This window comes from Heterocephalus glaber, unplaced genomic scaffold (genome assembly GCF_053883595.1).
Source record: "Heterocephalus glaber isolate CG9 unplaced genomic scaffold, H.glaber_assembly_v1.0 deba00001600, whole genome shotgun sequence".
NCBI lineage: Eukaryota > Metazoa > Chordata > Mammalia > Rodentia > Bathyergidae > Heterocephalus > Heterocephalus glaber.
In genome coordinates this window covers 258,415-279,004 of record NW_028258372.1, presented here as the reverse complement: position 1 = coordinate 279,004, position 20,590 = coordinate 258,415, and the positions used below count along the sequence as shown (strand labels likewise).

The window sequence follows — 20,590 nt, the reverse complement described above, 5'->3', positions numbered from 1 at the left end:
AACAAATCCCCATGCAAGATGTAAAGGAAAGAAAGCTGGTCACAACAGAGTTCCTGTTTCCAAGCAGTGTGCTTTATAGAAGAGGGACAAACTCAAGTGACCAAGTGGAGGAATTCATGGTAGAGTCACACACAGTTCCTCTAAGGAAGCAGAAGGCATTGTGTGTGCTCAGAGAAGCCAAGAGTCCAGCTGGCTGAATGCTTAGGCAGAGCTGTGCATCACAAGTAGAGGTGTGTGCAGTGAGTGGACAGAATTTCGGTGCAATAATGGAAGGGATACACCATGCCAATTGGAAGGGGCAAAGAGCACAAAAGATGTAAAAAATCAGAGAAGTTCTGCTTATTTTTGTCACTGAATAATGATGACCAGGTGTTGCTAGAAAGTCCAGTGATTGCCCACCAGGGAGTGCTGGGACGTAGATGGTGACTTAGGTCTTGAGGTACTTAAGACTACAGAATAGTAGCGCTGAAGCTGTGCTTTAGGCAGGGTTAGCTACCATGAGTGCATTCGGGTGGGGAAAGAACATGGTTGGTTGCACTGTTTCAGGGCAGTGGAATGGCTGAGGATCGGGGAAGAGAGTCACCAGCTTGTAGTAGAAGGGGCTCTACCATTTGACCCTTACAGGCTTGTGGCTTCGGGGTCTGAGGATGAGGGAGACTTGAAAGAGCTGGCCTGAAATGATTCAGGTATTGTCTGGAGCACACACAGTTTGGATTCACCACAACATAAATGTCAGTGGGAATGTGGGGGCTGGAGAAGGAGAAGTCTTTGTGAAAAGGTGCCCCACTTACCAAAGTGTTTGTGATGCAATCCATTCCATTGGCCATTTAATAAAAGAACCTTAAAAGGGAACTCGAGACAAATTGAGTCACAGTAGTTATAGTTTAGGTACTCACTAAGGATAAAACCCTGAATTACCACAGGGGGGAAGATAAAATCAGCGAGGCTGACTGGTTTTAAAGGAAAGGCACCATCACAAGTTAAATCAGTTAGTAGGAAGTGCAGGTAAAACCTAAGTGCAGAAAGAACAGAATTTGAAGGGTCAGTATGGGATATCTTCATGTGGCTTCTTTTTTCCTTGTCCACCATTTCTGTGCAAAGCGTAACTGGATGGCTGTTTGAAAGCATTTTAGGTTCAAGCTCCGAAACTATCAGGTGCTCTTGGAAACCTCCACACTTAGGATGAGGCACAGCGGGAGAAGAATGGTGAGGCTGCACTGAGGCAGAGACTACAGGAAGGTAGCCTCTGAGAGCACATGTCCTTTAGCTATCCAGCGCGGATACACCGGTTACAGCGGTGCCCTGGGCCTTGTAAAACGTATAAATATGAGCACAAGTGTTGCAGTCTAATAAGATAAGTAGGAAACATATATGCAGGAGAGGGCCAGATCCAGTCTTGGTAGTGTGTAATGAGGATCCAAGGACAGCTTCCTGGGGAGTTGAGACGAAACACAGGTATTGGATGATGCTTAGATGGGAGCCTGCTGGGGAGCAGTGGGGTTGCAGGGCATGCATCTGAGGTAAGTGAAGACACCCAAGAGGAGATGAGTAGGAGAGGAATTCAGCTTTGTTGGCTGATTTGTATCTCTCCACTCCCTCATACTTATTTCTATACAGGGAGATTTCCCCCCCAGAATACCAGTTTCCTCGATATTACTAGTTGAATAGTTGTTCACTTTCCAGCTTCCTTGTGATGTATCTTTTAATGATGCATTTAAAACTTTGTGTGTGTTATTCCTGACTTTACTCTTCTCGTTTCTGTTTTGTTCTAACCTGTTCCTCACCAGCACTGCTCATCTCTACAGTTCTTGCATGTCTCGATAGGGTTTCTTCTAGATATTTTGTCTCTCTTGCTTCTGTATATAGGAATTTTCCTATTTCATGTCACATGTTTGAGATACTGCTATAATATTATAATGCTGTTGGTTTCTGCATATTTATCAAGCATGCAGTGTTTTACTGGGTTTTCCTTTATTCAACAACTTTCGATATTCTTTTCTTTTCTAGATATTTAATTCCACCCACAACTAATATATTTGTCTTCCTCTTTGCAATAAAATTTCCTTTTATTTCTTGCTGCTGTTTTACCTGCCAAAAAGAACTTTCAGAATACTATTTTTTTGTAAGATGGATATATCACCATATCCTAATTTTAAGTGAATTTTTCCCGTGTGTCTTAAGTATGATATTAAGTGTTTTGAGATAGATACTCTTTGCATGATAGGACAGTAATTTTCCATTTCTAGCTTTTAGGAAATCATAAGAAATAACTCTTGGATGTGAGGGTGACCTGGCTGCGACATCTGCCAGCCCATTGATTGCTGGGGTTGATTTGGCTGCTCTGGCATCTGTCTAGGCAAGTGACCCTTTCCTCCCTCCCTGCTCCATGTACATCCTTCCTGAAACTGCATGCTCCGCCCTGTCTAAGAGGACCTCTACCCGTGATAGAGGAGGACCATTTCCTCTCGGTCAAGGGGGTAGGAGTAGCTGTGTTCCCCTGCTAGAACCTCCAAACAAGCTCTCAAGAAATAGTACAGAGTATTGCTCAATATCATCTTGATCTATGAATGCATCTATTCTTCTCTCTTTTTGTTATTATGCCATATTTCAAATACGTAGAAATATCTAAAGAGAATACTGCTGTACATCCACTTTTGACAATGTTAACATTGACTCATGTTGTTTTTGTTGTTCAATAAGACAGAATACAGAAGGTTGAAGTCCTTCCCTGATCTCATTGCATAGCTACCTGTACACCCGATTAATGGACTAGTTGATCTTTGTTATGGTTTGGATCTGTAGTGCCACCCAAGGCTCTTGTGTCACCAACACAGCCTTATTCAGAGCTGATGGGCTTTGGGAAGGGGTCAAAGCAGGAGGACTTAATCAGGTAGATTAATCCATTGATGAGCTCATAGTTCAGTAGGTTTCTTAGGAGGTGGATCTAATTGGATGCTGCAGGTAACTTCCAGCATGGCTTTGAAGGGAATGTTTTGACCCTTTGTGCATTTTCTCTGGCTCTCTCACCCTCTGTTTTTCCTGGCTGCCATGACATGAGCAGAGGTTTTCCACTTTGCCCTTCTACCATGATGTTTCTGTCTCACCACAAGCCTAAAAGCAGTGGAGCTAGCTGACCATGGACTGAAACCTAGAAAACCATGAGCCAAAACAAATTTTTCCTTTCCTTAAGTTGCTTCTCCCATGTATTTTGTCATACTGATAAAAAGCAGACAATGCAGTCTTCTAACTCTGACATCTACTCATATTTCCAGATGTATTTGGATCTGTTTCTGAACTCACTTATTTTTGATTGCTGTCTCTATCTAATATTTTGTCTAATACCCCATTGTGTAAATCATATGCATTGCTGCTTAATAGCTGAAGTAGTTCTTGATATCATGAGCATATCCTTCCACCTCATTCTTTTATTTATTTATTTACTTACTTACTTACTTACTTACTTACTTATTTGGTACTGGGGATCAAACTCCGGTCCTTGCGCTTGCGAGGCAGGCAGCAGAACCACTGAGCTAAATCCCCGCCCCACCTCATTCTTTTTTACTCCAAGTGTTTTAACTTTTATTGATCTTCTGCTTTTTAGTGTGATGTTTACATAATTTCAAGGTCCACTGAAAATCCTTCCAAAATGTTTATTGCAGTCACCTTATTTTTATACATAAATTTGGTAGAGATTAATTTCTGTGCAATGTGATCACAAAATATGTTGTCTAAGCTTAAAAATGTATTACAATAAAAGACACATTGTCATTAACCCTCCTCAGAATACTCTGCCTCATTTCAGACACACTTACTCTTCTTTCTGGCACTTCCTGGAGCAGTTCTGAAAGTCCTCATTCATGGGTGTCTTCATTTGTGCTGTCGTAGCTGCCCCAACATCCTGAATCCATTTAAAATGTTTGCCTTATGTGATCATTTTGACTTTGGGGGAGAATCAGCAGTTGCACCATGCAGGATCTAGTGAGCAAGGTGGATGAGGGCACCATCATGTTTCTATTTGACAAAAATTGTCATAATTGTTTAATCAATGAGGAGCAATCTGAAATTGCAGTGAATGTTTAAATAAAAGTTTTTATTACAGAATAAGACAGACTGCTATTAATTCCCTTAGGACATTCCCCCATGCTTTGAACACACGTATTCTGTTATTCTTGGCAATGGGGTTTTAACTGTGATAAGTTTTGGATTTTTTAATTTAAACATTCATTGTATGTTTCAGTCACCCCTTGTATATATCTCTTCATTTATGTCATTTATATATATTTATATGTATATATCGCTATATATAGATTTGCATTTAGATATATATATAGGTTTACATAGATTTACATATATATCTACATTTATATGTATATATCTGTTATTTATGTCATTTGTAACATTTTTGTAATTTTTTCATAAAATACTTATAAATTATTATATTTATTCTTAGAGAACTTTATTGCTATTATTTTTGAGATCTTCTGTTACATTTGTGAATTGGTTATTTCTCGCGGCATAGGAATGTTGGGCCTGGGGATTAAGAATCTAGACATATTAGTCAAATAGTGCTTTCTCTGGTCCATTTAATTCATCTGTCCCATGCAATTATTTTTATTAGAGTAAATTCCTTCTATGCTGGGTATGTACAGTTGTGTTGCTTAGCATTTGACTGATTTGTGCACTCTGTGTTTAGAAGCTTACTCTGAGTAGGAAGCCTTTTGTTCCACTCTGTTTTCAGTCTTAATTTACACCCCACAATGCATTTATCCCCGGGTCTTGCAGAATTTCCTGATAGAGTGCAGTCAGATTGTCATCCCAGTGTGGAGTTATTTCAGGGCTCTGTAGGGACCGTTCCCTGGTCAGTTCCTGAATGCGGCACATTGGTAACAGTTGTGGTACCTGAGTAGTGGCAGCGTTTGGACAGCCCCAGCACAGGGCTACATGGTATGGAAGCAGAGGAAGCGAGGCAAAGGACACTACCAGGAAATGTCAGACTTGAGCACCACCATCAACAGTGGAAAAATGCAATATGTATTTCTTCTTCACGTCCCAATGAGCTTGCTTTTGCATTTCAGAGGTCAAAATAAACATAGGTTCCAAAGCTCGCTCTCCAAAAAGTATTTTAATGGGACTGTTTCTCATGTACATAGTGTTATCATGGTTTTTGGTGTAGGAAGTCTTTGTCCATTGGCTTGTCTTTATTAATGTTCTGAATAGGAGTTGGAGGATGGCATTGGAGTCAATCTCGTTAATAACTTGAACATTTTGGAAATAGTGTTTTCTTCATCTTTGTGCTCAGCATCTCCCATGGTGATTGGCAGATAGTATTCATTGAAAAGTTTTTCACTGAATCAAATTAAATTAATGGTATTTTAGGATGTTTAGATTATAAATAGAGGATATTTTTTTTTCTTATCTGAAATCTCTCCCTATGATTGGAGTAATGCAATCTTATCTCCTAAATTTTTGGTCAGAATTACTTAGATAGTGTTTTAAATGTTTAGAAAAGTTTGTGTCAGTGCAATCTCAATTTATCATTACCATTGTCTATAAATACTGCCTCCACACTGGAGGCTGGCCAAGAGGCACAAAATGTTCATGGACTGCCTGTTAACTCAAGTAGAACTGTTAAATCCAGAACATGCAAGCTGCAGCCAACAAGTCAAACAATTTAAGTCACTTATCTAATTTTGGGAAGTCATGCACAGAGCGGGGGAAGGCTACTTTTATTCAGGAATATCACTCATTACAAATTTAGCCCAACTTCTTTCAGTGGAGGGGAGCTCCTTTGCAAAGTTGGCTATTTGAGAGGATTTCCTTCAAAATCGCAGGAACACATAACTAGTTATGTATTGGGAGGTTTACTAAGTTATCATGATTTATGGTATTTGACATTTCCCAGTAACTAGTCATGATATTAAGTAATGCTTCAAGACGTAAATAACTGTGGTGAAGACTGAATTGGGAGAACATGTCAAATCACAAGTGGAGATAGAATGGATTCCAGCCACCTTCATTGCTGAGAATGTAGCATGAACTTTGCTTTTTGTTCAGGAGTGGCCAGGGTGGGAACTCTTTCTTCACTGGCAAAAATATCTGGCTTCTGTGGGAGTGTTTAGACTCTTCATTTGATGTGCAGCATCATTACATTTTTGGTATTGTCATATTTATCCTTTAGTTTTTAACCGGTCTTCCCTAGTAGCTTTATTTAAATAATTATTCTGCTGCATTCTTCATAGTATTTTACAGTTGTATTTTAAAGTATTTGGTGATTTAATTCTTCTGATAATATTTAGTTTATAATTTGAGGGTAAGGCATAATTTATTTCTAAGTAGCTGCCATCTTACCCTGTTATTATTTAGTGAGTAATTAATTAACTCCTTTGAAATTGATTTGAAATGCATTTGTTAAATATTAAATTCATTTGCCTGTTATAATTCTTTTTATGCTTTCTATCATTTTCATTTATTAACTTGTCACATACAGTACCTTTATTAAATATATATAAAGCATCATTTTAATTTAGAAGCAATCTTTAGCACTCTTTTCTTTTTAAATATTACTGTATTTTAATGAATTTTAGAATTTCACAATCATATCATTAAGTTATGAAAATTTTAAATACAATGTCATTTTGATTACAAAAATAGTCTATTTATTATTTAGGAAATTAATTTTTTTATAAGTTCCCACAGAGAAACATTACATTTTTCTATACATTTTTTTTCTTTTTCTTTACCCTTTTCTAAAGTATTTTGAGGCATTTGTATTTGTTAGTCAGTCAAGAGATAATGAATGATTATCAGTTACACACTAGTTAAGCTAGTATTCCTGGAAGGTTCTGAAGTCACAGTCGCCCCTTACTCCTCTGTCTGCTGTCTGTCTGCCTGTTTGTCCGTCCGTCCATCCATCCATCCATTCCTCCACCCAACTATTTGCCTGCCTGCTTGTCTGCCTCTCTGTCTGTCTAATAATTCAGTCTCTTCACTTAATAGAACTAATACTCAAATGACAAAGAGAGGCATAAGATGGATTGTTGGAAATAATTACATAATTATAAGTGTGCGTAGTGCTTGAAGAGGATTTCATTTATTTTTGATATTTATAAATTCTAATAAAAATGGCCTGCATGGGGACTGTTTAAAAGAGGTGGCATGTACAGGCCTCTTGCTAGATGGGCCCCTTACAGTGAACATACAGTAGCTGCCCTTAGAGGATCCTTCCCTGAAAGAGGTATGAAGAAGAGATAGCCTCTCTCCCGTATGATGTTGCCATTTAAACGCCCGAGATCGGCGCACTGGCCCTAGCTTGGCTTCCGTCCGGCTCTCTGGCACAGGTTCCCTAGAGTTCCTTAAATTTGATTCTATCTTATTCAGTGGTATGATGGTCAATATTAACTAACTGAGAAAGACAAAAAGACAATAAATGACAGTGCCTGCCAATTGCTGCTGTGTAAGGATTTCCACCATGGCTAATTTCAGGCTACTAATGTGAAGTCCTTCGACTTGCAAAATTCCTGAAAATTTCACAATTTGTCTCCTGAGCCAGCTGCCGCGTACCACTGAGCCCTACTCCTGCCCCTTCCCAGGTTCAGTCCTCTGACCTCCACCCTGGCCCACTTCCTTCGAGGTCTTGACTCAACCAGCTTCAATCTTCTCTGTTCCCTCAGTGCTTTGAGAGCAGAAGGCACTGTTCCTCCCTTCACTCTTGTGATGCATGCCATGCCCTAAACTGAGAACTTGACTGTGTTAGTTACTTTTCTCTCGTTGCTCAGACAAAATTCCTGACACCAAAAATTGGAAGGGAAGGGGTTTATTCGGCTTACAGTTCATGGAGGTTTCAGTCCATAATCACCTGGCTCCAAGGCAGGGATGGCAACAGGCATCACAGAGGAGAAACAACATGGCACACACAAGGCAGCAACAGCAACAAGAGAGAAGAGAATTGCCGGTGTCTCCCTGTCCCTTTTACCCTATTCAGACCACTTGGTGGGGGAGTAGCACTCACACCTTTAATCCGAGTGCCCTTGAGCCCAGCATTGCATCATGAATCAATTCCAGCTTCACACACTCTAGATCAAGCCTGTGACCACAGGAGCCTTTGGAGGACATCTAGACCCAAACTACAGCATTTACTTTCCTCCAAGGAAGCGCTCTGAGTGTGAATATCTTTTAGGAGTTAAAATAAGGCTTGATATGTTCTTTTTATTTCCTCTTCTTGCTCTAACAGTGCCATTTTACCTTGAAGCAACAAAGATACTGCTGATTATTGACCAGGGAAAGGATCGCCAACCAGTCCAGGCAACCATAAATGCCAGGATTTTAGCTTAGTCTGCTATGCTGCATCTAGTCAATGGGCATCTTTCACCTGAGGCTTTTTAACTCTATTAACTGTATCAAGTCCTTCAGTACCGAGCCCTCTATTAACAGTATCCCAGTCCACAGTGCTTACTTAGAGTTGTCTGTAGTAGGAAGCCTGCGATTGTTTTACGTGGGGAAGAGAAGGAAGAAGACATGAGCAGCCTACCCTAACCAGCCGCTTGACCTTGTCGCCCAGGGCAAAGTCCAGGGACATACCCATACCTTCATTTCAGCAAGCTGCCAGTCACCCGTTTTTGTGTACTGGGGAGTAGTCCCTCTGGGAGAGAGGCTTCCTCCTCTGAGGAACAGAGTCAGCCTTTGAGCTCAGCAGCTAGAGGAATATTCAGGAGGCAACCCAGAACACTCCGAAGAATTCTATCAGGGTCCCTGCCGTCTTCTGCCAGCTCTTGTGAAGATGTCCCATGGGCACCTGTGGGGTAAATCAGAGCCGCTAATTGATGGTAACCTGTGGCTGTCTATCTTGTGGCCTTTTAACTTGCGTGACAGTAGATCAAACTGAGCCCTTTCAACAGCTCAGCTTTTATTATTAAACACTGAAGCTTCTTTGTAGTGAGTCCTTAGGCAGAATAAAAAATTGAAAAGTAAATGTTGTATCTTTTATTTTTCTTCTCTCATCCTTCCTACAGGTCAGTGACTTCTTATAACTATGAGTCTAAAGATATTGTCCTCTATGACAAAGAGGGAATGCTGTGGGCTGGGGACCTAGGAGCCTGTCCTGGCTTAGCCCACAACAGTGTTCATCTGGCAGAGGCAGAAAGGACAGTGTCGCGCCTGGGCAGGACTCTGGGATAGTGAGAGGACCATGTCGGAGCATGTGCCCCAAGACATGGGAAGCCTCTCCTCGTGTTCTGGTTGCTTGTTGTCTCCATGTTAAAACAGAAGGTGGATCTGAAGGGGCCGTTTTCCCTTTTGGACACTGTATAGAAATGGTGCTGTCCTGAGTCAGTCAGTTCAGCCGTTTCTTGGCTTTTGGTCTTTGAGATCTCCCTGATGCAAACTTCCATGGCTGGGTGGCTTCTCTGAAAGTATCTCTATGCTGTGGACCATCCCATGGCATCAGTGAGAGCAGATGGAGGGAGACTCTGTGTATCAGACCCACAGTCCCACTGGGGTCAGCCATGCAGAACCTTTCTCCTGACCACAGGGCTCCCCTGTCCTCCAGGGCTCCCAACCCTTCCTCATTTCCCCAGCAAGGCAGAAGGGAACTTCCGGTTCTTAGTGACTCATTATGGAAGTTTCTGACACTACATCCCACTGAGGAGCTACTGGAACTTTACTTGCTCCTCCTGTGATTTCTTTACCTCTCCGTGGGATTTCTTGGAAACAGAAGGGAGTCTGTTTCTTCTGGGCCTACATAAAATAGAACAGTCACATTATTCACATTATTATATATTTTTAAAAGAGTGTCCTTGGTTTTTATTTAATATACTTTGGAGATGTTTTAAATGATTATATTATTTATTATGTTATTGCTTTATCTGCCTTTAGGTTTTTGCTTCTAGCACTATTTATATGCATATTTGTCTATGCCTAGTTCTGTAATTAGTGGGTGAAAGTTTGCAGAAGCGAGTATTTATATATTCTCCAGTGTCTCCCTATAAATGACTTATTGATCACAAAGGAAAAGAATAATAATTTTTCAAAGGAAAAACCTAGTTTGTGGGCTTTAACTGAATACTCAGTCAGTGTCACCATTGTAGGTTAAACTGACAGAAGGGACCTGCTGATGCCATGCACTGTGTAGGGTGTGATGTTCCATCCAAAATGTGTGACGTGAATTTACTTGTGAGGAAGTAAAATTCAAACTGAAGTACATTTCACAAAATGCCTGGCCTCCATTCTTTGAAAAACATAAAAAGCATAAAAGATGAAAGAAGGTTCAGGATCTATCTCCGTAAATCAAAGGGCCCAAAGAGATATGGCAATTAAATGCAATGTGTGATCTTCAATCAGATCCTGGAGCAGGGGAAAATATTATAAAGTTCACTAATAGGAGAGTAGGCAAAATTTGAATGTAGAGTCTAAATTAGATAATTGTGAATCAATGATAATGTTCTTGATTTTGATAATTGTTTTATAGTTAAGAAAATGCCTTTAAAATTGAAATACACAGTAGAGAATTTAGGAATAAATAGCATAAGTCTATAGCTTACTATAAAATGGTTCAGAAAAAGGAATGTACTTATAGAGGGAGGGTTAAGGCAAAGTGGGAAAATGTTAACATATACAGGATATGATAAAAAAACTACAATGAATATTGAAATTTGAAAATTTTATTGAAGTAAAACGCACATTGTCATTAATCCCTTAAAGCTACTCCCCTTTGCTTTGAACACACTTACACCATCATTCCTGGCACTTTCTGAAGGAGTTCTGGAGTCCTCTTTCATGAGTGTCTTTAGTTGCTCCGTTGTGGTTGTGGCTGCCTTGATGTCCTGAATCCATTCAAAACATTTACAATTTACGGTCATTTTGGCTTTGGGGAAGAGCTGGAAGTCACCGGGTGCCAGATCTGGTGAATAAGGTGGATGGGGACACACTGTAACGTCTTTACGAGCCTGCCTTTCTGTTGGATGGTACTTGGCGGCAGCATTCATCAACTTTTTAGTCATGCCTTGTAAAGACTCTGCTTCCCAGCTCTTGTTTTATTTTTTATTCTGAGACAGAGTCTTCTGAAATTGCTAAGTGTCTAGATGTGGCTCAAACTTGCAAGCCTCCTGCCATACTCTCCCGGATGCTGAGATTGCAGGCTTGTACCAGACCTGGCTTTCTCTCCTCCTCTGTATTCTTGCTGAGCATTTCGTCTATCCCCTAGTCTATATCTCCAGCCCAGTTGTCTCTTGGGTTTAGACTCATACGTGGTACATGCAGTGGATTTTGTTGGTATTCCTCTGGCATGCCAAAGTCAACTAACCCACATCTGTATGCTCTTTTCTGGACTAGTCAGTGTCACTTTACTATAATGAAATGCCTCAGCTAACATTTGCATCCTTAGTTTTTAAGGATGGTGCCTGTCAAATAAATGCTCAACCCGTATTTTTGAATGTTTGAATACATGAATAAGTACTTACAATTTATAGCCCAAGCAGATCTTAGAGAATCTTGTCTTTACTATGACATGTTCATGTACACATTGGACCGTCAGTCCAAAGTGTTAAACACAGGAAGTGATTATCTGACTTCCATCTACCTTGTGCAGCCACCTGCTTTATTGTGGCTGTAGTTACCTGAGCAGGAACTCACTGTATAGCTTTCATCCTTTACTTTTGTCTTTTTTGCTGTGAAGAATCTTGAGTGAGTCTGATTCCTTTTCATGTTTTAATCATTCAAATAGTTGGAATCAGCTGGTCTACCTCCTTCTGCTTTCTGTCTTCTTTTTTTCAGAATAAACACCCTCAATCCTGACAACAATTGCATGTGAAGAGTTGCCTTATGCTTTTCATGCTATTTGGCCAGTGTCCTTTGTCAAGGATGGCACCCCCAAGTAGACAGAGTATGGGAGAGAACATTGTGTAACCATAAGCTGTTAGCCTGCCTGTCAGGGGCAAATACCTTGACTCTAATCTTTGCTTCTACTGATATTAATAATAGTAATTATCACGATCTTATGGTACCTGGTATTGAACACAGACAGTAGAATAAACTTTCCTAAGCCACTTTCATGTAGTACCTTACTAAGTTACAACTCAAGGAAGTGCTTAATAACAATATGCCCTTTTAACAGATGGGGAAATAATTTTCCCAAGGTCAAATAACTGAGTGACAGAATCAGAAATAATGTATTGGCATTTCTTACTATGGTTTTACCCTGACTGATGTTTCTCTCTATTGGTTAATTTTAGATTTTAAAGTAAAATGCTTTTAAGAACCATGGTTTGCATATCTTATAATGAATGTGTGTATTGTTAATGAGATCATCAATATTGAACATCTGGTAAATTCACAGATTTAATTCCTTGTGTGATGTAAACATGCTGTCTTAGTTACTTTTCTCGTTGCTGAGACAAAATACCCAACACTCAAAGTTAAAGGATGAAAGGTTTATATCAGCTCACAGTTGCAGAGGTTTCAGTTCATAGTCGACTGGCTCCAAGGCAGGGTGGCATAGCAGAGGGCCATTGCAGAGGAGAAACAGTCCATGGCAGGGCAGGTAGGAGCCGGCAAAGCAGCAAGCAGTAGCAGTAGCAGCAGCAACAGCAACAGCAGCAATGGCAAGAGCAGGCCTGCCTACTTTCTGTCCCTTTATATTCTATCTAGTCTAAAAACTTGTTGATTGGTGCAACCTATATCCAGGGTGGGGCACCCTTAATCCCAGCATCACGTACCCTAGATCTAGACACCTCCCCAAAGCCCCACCTGTGCCTTCGTGAGGCTTTGAGGGCAACATCTAAATACAAGCCATAACACATGCACTTACCTTACATCCCAAAATGTTGCACTGAGGTGACAGAAAGCATACAAAAAAAGTAAAAAAAAAAAAAAATTCCATTGTTTGGAGGCACCATACTGGGAAAGGATTTGTAGGATATGAAGGTTGTAGATTGAGAATGACAGTGAAATCTTTTGAAATTAAAGAGCCCACATTCAGCATGGAAGCAAAACAGAGTATTCCAAAAGAAGCATTTTCCTTAACCTCATAAAGTCACCAAAATTAGAAGCAGAAATGGGCCATGGGCAGTCAGCCTGTAAAATAAAGTTCTGTGGGACAGCTAATTGTAAGTTCAGTGATGGCAGCCTCCAGTCTTTCCCTCCGGAATGAAGCCGTGAAGAGAAGCTTAGCCCAGAGATATGTGTACAGACATCCCCAGAGCAGGTGAAGTGGACCAGAGAAGTGTCAGGCTGCTGGGAGCTGGTGACTGTCACCAAGCACCGGGAGAACCTGGTCCCTTGAGTGGAGGTTGTGTGAAGAGCACATTTACCCAACTCCCACAGACCCGCACAGCTGTTCCAGTGCCTTGGACCAGAATCTGCCATGTATGAGCAGCTCAGCTGTGATCCCCCTGAGGCCAGAAAGTGTCTCTCACCTGCAAGTGCTAACCAAGCCAGCATTGCATTGTGCTTACAAGTATGGAAATCTGACTAGGAGCGCTGAGCAGCTTAAAAAGTTCACCTCCTTAGGGGAAGTGCAAGACACTGCTGCTATCATGACATAGAACTGGATCATAGAAAAAACTCAAAGTTCTTGAAAATTAGGTACATTTAAAGTAATCCCTCAAAAGATGGATTGACTAACAGTAAACCAAACTGACTAAGAAGAAGGAAAAGGTAGAAATGTTACAAGGAAAAAATGTATGGGTTCAAGATGGCCAAATATAATTATGCTTTTTCTGAATCTTAACAAATGAAGCATCCATATTCTTTTCAAGCAATGATTAAACAATTATAGAATGTAGCCATAACAGATCCACAAAGAAAATCTCACTAGATTCCAAAAGGCAAAAATCCTACAGGCCATAATCTTTGACTATAATAGTCAGAAAGTTAGAAAACAACAGCCAAAAGCCAATCTCAAAAGACTGTCCATACGTTTGAGTAAAATAAAATTAGAATTAAGTTTCTGATTAATTTAAACTGACGGAGTCTAGTTTTTCTTGCACTCTCGGAACTAGCCTCATCCTCCACTTGGCAGAACTACTAGTGAAAGATGGACTGTGACACCTTCTCTGAGGTTCAGGCTCAGCTCGGGGAGCTTCCATCAGGCCCCAAGATGCAGCACTGACTCAGCAGTGCCTCAGCTCAGCTCGGCTTGGAGGATATTGTAAGAACCACGGCCACAGTGAGACTGAGGCCTGCAAAACCCAGCAACCTGGCATACAGCAGAAGTGTGGTGATGGTGACAGCGGAAAGGGGGAGCAGACCTGGGTAGGTGAGAATGGGCCAGAAGACTGATTCTCCACCTTGTGTTTCAAGGACCTGGACTGGCAGAGGCTGTCCCACCTTCATCATGGAGCTTTTAGCACCAACAGGTGTTTCTCCTTGACAGAAGAGGAGCAAGTGTGGATGGGCCAACTCAACAAATGTCATATCCCTTCTGCTTATATTACATGCTTAGAACTAATGCTTAGGACTACACCTACCATTCCAGGAGGCTGGGAAATATAAGTAACTGACATTGAGAAGAGAAGAACATGAATCTGGTGAACAGCTAGCACTGCCTGTGTGAGGCAGAAATATCTGAGCTGGATTTTGTTAGGACAAGACAGAGTTAACCAGTTAAGAAAGCCTGGGGTGTACTTTGATTATATATAGAACTCCAACTAGCCATGATTAAAAAAAAAATCTACACCTAGACAGATAATAATCAAGATCCCAGAAACCCAAAAGAAGAACAAAATCTTACAGGCAGTTAGAGAAAAGAAACAAATCACCTCCAAAGGAAAGCCCATCAGAATCACCACAGATTTCTCCACACAAACCCTCAAGTCAAGGAGAGCCTGGAATGAAGTATTTCACGCCCTAAAAGAAAATAACTTCCAACCTAGACTGTTGTGTCCTGCAAAATTATCTTTCAAAATCGATGGGGAAATTAGATACTTCCACAACAAAGAACACCTGAGAAATTTCATGAACACCAAACCAGCACTCCAAACAATTCTAAACAATATCCTAGAAGAAGACAATGAAGGCCACAACTCCATGAGGCCCAACAGAGGGAAGCCACCAGGCAAGCAAGACACTAAAGGCAAAGAGGGAAAAAATAATAAATAAAAGAGCCAACAACAGTAAACATCACGACAAGGATGAGTCAGTATCTATCAATTATAACCATCAATGTTAATGGCCTCAATTCACCTATCAAAAGAAATAAACTGACAGGATGGATTAAGAAGCAAAATCCACCAATATGCTGTACACAAGAAACACACCTAAGTCAAAAAGAAATTCATAGACTGAAAATAAAAGGATGGAAAACAGTTCTCCATGCGACAGGAACCCAGAAAAAAGCAGGGGTAGCAACCTTATTTGCAGACAAAGTAGATTTCAAACCAAAACTAACTAAGAGAGACAAAGATGGTCACTACATCCTTGTGAAGGGAACAATCTAAGAGAAAGAGATGACAATCCTAAATATATATACACCAAATACAAATGCCCCCAACTATACAAAACAAATATTAATGGACATGAAAAATCAAATAAGCACTAATACAGTTGTAGCGGAGGACCTCAATACCCCATTATCACAAATAGACAGATTACCTAGACAAAAAATTAACAACGCAATTCTAGAACTGAACCAAGCTATTGAACAAATGGCCTTAATAGATGGTTACAGAGTGTTCCACCCCACAAAATCAGAAAACACATTCTTTTCAGCTGCACATGGATCATTCTCCAAAATAGATCACATGCTAGCTCATAGGACATATCTAAGTAAATGTAAAAGAATTGAAGTTAGTCCCTGTATATTATCAGACCATAGTGCAATACAATTGGAGATCAATAACATAAGAAACCGCAAAACTCCCACAAACACCTGGAAATTGAACAGCACCCTCCTGAACAACCAATGGGTGACAGAGGAAATTAAAGAAGAAATTAGACAGTTTCTGCAAGTAAATGATAATGCCAGTACAACATACAGGAATCTATGTGACATAATGAAAGCAGTTCTATGTGGGAAATTCATAGCAGTCAATGCCCATATTAGGAAAACAGAGAGAACTCAAATAAATAACCTAATGGAGAACCTCAAGCTTCTAGAAAAAGAAGAGCATGACAAACCCAAAGCTCGTATAAGAGAGGAAATTATAAAGATCAGAGCAGAAATCAATGCAATGGAGACTAAGAGAATGATACAAAAAAATCGATGAATCAAAAAGTTGGTTTTTTGAAAGAATAAATAAAATTGGTAAACCTTTAGCCAAGCTTATCAAAAAAAGGAAAGAAAAAGCTCAGATCCATGCAATTAATAAAGAAAAAGGTAAAGTCACAACAAACCCAGCAGAAATCCAGAGGATCATCAGTACCTACTTTGAGAACCTGTACTCTAATATAATGGAAAACACAGAAGAAATGGACAGATTCCTAGATAAATATGAATTGCCAAAGTTAAGTGAAGAAGATATAGAAATTCTAAACACCCCAATTACAATGAGTGAAATTGAAAATATAATAAAAAATTTACCAACAAAGAAAAGCCCAGGTCCTGATGGCTTCACTGCTGAATTCTACAAGACATTTAAAGAAGAACTATCACCATTACTCTTCAAACTCATCAATGAAATTGAAAGGGAAGCAATACTTCCAAATTCATTCCTGGAAGCAAATGTTACTTTGATTCCGAAACGAGGGAAAGACAAAACCCAAAAAGAGAACTACAGGCCAGTCTCCCTAAATGAACATAGATGCAAAAACCCTCAACAAGATTCTGGCAAACAGAATACAGAGGGTCATCAAGAAGATCATACACCCTGACCAAATCGGATTTATCCCAGGGATGCAAGGATGGACCAACATTCGTAAATCAATAAATGTAATATGCTTTATTAACAGAGTCAAGGACAAAAACCATGTGATCATCTCAATAGATGCAGAAAAGGCATTCAACAAAATCCAACACCCATTCATAATAACCCTACAGAAAATTGGAATGGAAGGTCTTTATCTCAACCTGATTAAGGCTATCTATGAAGAACCAACAGGCAACATCATACTAAATGGTCAAAAACTGAAAACTTTCACGCTAAAATCAGGAACAAGACAAGGATGCCCACTATCACCACTCCTGTTCAATATAGTTCTGGAAATATTAGCCACAGCAATTAGAAAAATGAAAGAAATAAAAGGAATAAAGATAGGAAAGGAAGAAGTTAAATTGTCATTATTTGCTGATGATGTGATACTTTACATAGAAGACCCAAAAAACTCTGCCAAAGACTTCTAGACTTAATTGCAAGATTCAGTAGAGTAGCTGGATATAAGGTCAACACTGAAAAAACAATAGCCTTTTTATACACAAATAGCAGACTCACTGAGAGAGAAATTAGGAAAACAATTCCTTTTACAGTAGCATCCAAAAACATGAAATATCTAGGAATCAATCTAACAAAGGAAGCAAAAGACCTCTACACTGAATTTAAACTGAAGGACAGTGAGAGAATTATCCACCAAGGAGGCGTTCTGTGGGTTTCTAGAAGGGGATCAGTCTTTACTCTCATGTGCGCAGAGTGTTCCTGTGACTATAAAGCAAACAAAGTTCCACTGCCAGGATGCTGACAAACAGATGTCCTTGCACAAAACAGGAAAGGCATCTGAAGCTTCCGAACTTTAAAAAGAAGTTTAAGTTTAAAGTTAGTGCCTTTTGGAGTCTACTTGAATGAAAAGTTAAAAACTTGCTACACAGCTTTAATATTTAAATAATTTAAATGTGTTTAAATACTCTTAAATGAAGAAAATCCATTCTTTTCAGTGTGTTCTAAATGTTGATGAAAGCTGGACTAACCAATGAGATTGCCAGTGCCAGAGAGACAGAAGCTAATTGGATGAAAATATTGACTTTATTGCATATGTTGGCACCTCAGATGTCACAGTTTTATCGCAGTTTAATTGGAACAGTACCCATACTTCGTATATTATTGAAACATTTGCTTGGAAGAGTGTTTCATATCAAATGTATCAAAAGATTAGGTAATATAAAGGGATTCTTAACTAGTTGAAATCAATAATTGCGATAATGTGGGAATTTCTGGATCAATCCGGAAGTTAGATATTTAGATTACTCATTTACAAAGGACTGAATTTTTTTCTTTTTTTAGGATTTGGAAACATCTCACCACGTACCGAAGGCGGAAAAATATTCTGTATTATCTATGCCTTACTGGGAATTCCTCTCTTTGGTTTTCTGTTGGCTGGAGTTGGAGATCAATTAGGGACCATTTTTGGAAAAGGAATTGCCAAAGTGGAAGATACATTTATTGTGAGTACCATAGACTTTTAACACATATATTTATTCTTTAATTTTAAAATATTATACCTCTGATAGAGCTAAGAAATTCAGTTATTGGGATTTATATAACAGTTTATATGCCTCTCTGTGTAAGTCATGGCATTTTGATTATTTTCTGCTTATCTGAATGAGTAAATTATTGCTGGTTTGAGAAAAACTCAAAAGTATGTACAGAAAAAAGTAATCAACAGTCTTAGGTTCAAGTTTCATAGCTGTCATCTACCTGTGTTCTCTTAAACTAGTTATTTTCCCTCCAACATCAGTCTTACTTGCATAATTGGCATGACAGTACCATGAACCTACTCCAGGGTGGGCAGCAGCCTTAATTATACCTGAACATAGGTACCAAATGACTGACAATATTTTTGTTATTTAAAAAAATTCCTCTGACACTTTTGTTCATTGGTTGTGGCATTGTAAACTTACATAGCCCCTATGAGGAGAATGTAATAATAAATAGCAGCAACAAAAATGGTGACCATGTAACTGAGCTCAGAAGTGCCATTGATAGAAGTTTGTCTAAGGACTATAATTCAGCACAAGCAAAGCAAGTATTGTACTCAATAGAAAAAAATTAATAAAATAAAAATGTTTTTACTGTAGTTTTAAGGAAAACAATATGCCTGCGATTATAAGAAAATTATAGAAAAAGGAACTGCATTACAACATAGGATTATAAATCATTTGTTACTACTAACACCACTATTGCTAATAAATTTTATTTATTATTCAGTGTTTTATCTTTTCACATTTACAAAATGTTTACATTTAATTCCTCTGCTGAATTAAAACTACTGAGTATTGTTTCTCAATTTTCACTACTGCTCCAGTTTTATCATTAGCTGTTTAACATCATATTTAACATCAAAATTAGCTCTCAAATACTTTTAGTGTTTGAGTAGAATAAGACATAGTCCAAAATAGGACTTTTGTTCCTTTTTGGAGGTGTGATACCTTACTTGTATAGATATTAAAGTGTCTTGTATTTGTAGTAGTCCACAGGGCAGATCAGTGGCACAGGCTTGGTCTTGCTGACTTGTTTGTTCATTCATGCAACACAGTTTTGGCTCCCCACACTGTGCTGATAACATTTCTCATGTGACCTGTATGCTGCTGCGTTGAAAGAATGCCCTCGTGGTAGTACCACGACAGTGAGCTCGATTCGGTGTTTGATACCAAGCACTATTCTAAACACTTGCTGATCACAAGCTCATTTAACTCTCACATATACCATGGGGATGGCAGACTAAAGACTCCCGCGGCCTCCTTCTTTTCTGTGGATTCAGATATTTGTGTCCAAATCCTCTCCGAGCTGTAGGAGTTAGTGACTTTCCTGTGGTGTAGGATGTGACCTGAACTTTTTTGAGTACACAAGACAGGTCCAGCCAGAGGTTTAAGGTACACGGTAACTGGCCAAGAGTAGAGAGCACGTATGCCTGCTTCATGTAATGCCTCACGCTGTGGACATTGCCTGTTGTCAGAGGAACTAAAAACGCTGCCAGTCTACAGCAGCTATGGCTGGGATTGTTGAAGGTTTATCTTTGCCTACAGATTCTGTAGCTCTGCTGGTTGTACAGTTTGGACCATAAAGCAGAGGGGCAGTTTCAGACATTTATAACCCCACGTAAGAACACAAGCCTCAGCCATGCGTGGTGGCACATACCGGTAATCTCAGCACTCTGGAAGGCTGAGGCAGCAGGGTGGCAGGATCAAGCCCAGCCCGAGCAACTTGGTGACTTGGTGAAACCCCGTCTCAAAGAGCAAAAAAAGACAAGCTTCTGTAGTAAAATAACACACTTTCCCCACCTTAGTGGAACAACTCGCCACTCACAGTTCATGTGAGAGTCAGACCGCAGACTTTATGAGTATTATATGCCAATAAACAGAATTAATTCTGTAATTTAATTCATTTCATAATTAATGTTTACCAACTCTCAATTCTAAATATGTAATTCCTGTTTCAGTTCTTTCTAACCTGAAGTATTTCTAAGTTGTATTTGGTACACAACAACTATACGCCTAACACATTAAGGATGCTATCTGAAGTCATATTCCCAGAGAAAATGCAGTGTGCTTTCAAAAAATATTTTACCTGCTGCGAAGCTATGTCATTATTAATGTCAGTTGTTTTGAGCTATTTATGTTACATCCAGTTTTCATAAAGATGATTAAGAAAGGGTGGAAGGAAATCACCTTCTCACGCTCTGATAGCGTGGAGTTAGGTGGCCCTGCAGGCATGACAATAACAGGCTTCCGTCT

The 20,590-nt window shown here is 39.5% G+C and overlaps 1 protein-coding gene across 3 annotated transcripts in view; it reads left to right on the top strand.

Moving 5' to 3' along the window:
- The window catches only part of Kcnk2 (potassium two pore domain channel subfamily K member 2), a 183,024-nt gene that overhangs the window by 115,331 nt on the left and 47,103 nt on the right, over positions 1-20,590 (top strand). For all 3 annotated transcript variants that reach the window (XM_087194234.1, XM_087194235.1, XM_004853567.4), the window contains exon 4: positions 18,141-18,301. In XM_087194234.1, the coding sequence (XP_087050360.1) occupies positions 18,141-18,301 (161 nt within the window). The remainder of the gene's footprint in view (positions 1-18,140; positions 18,302-20,590) is intronic.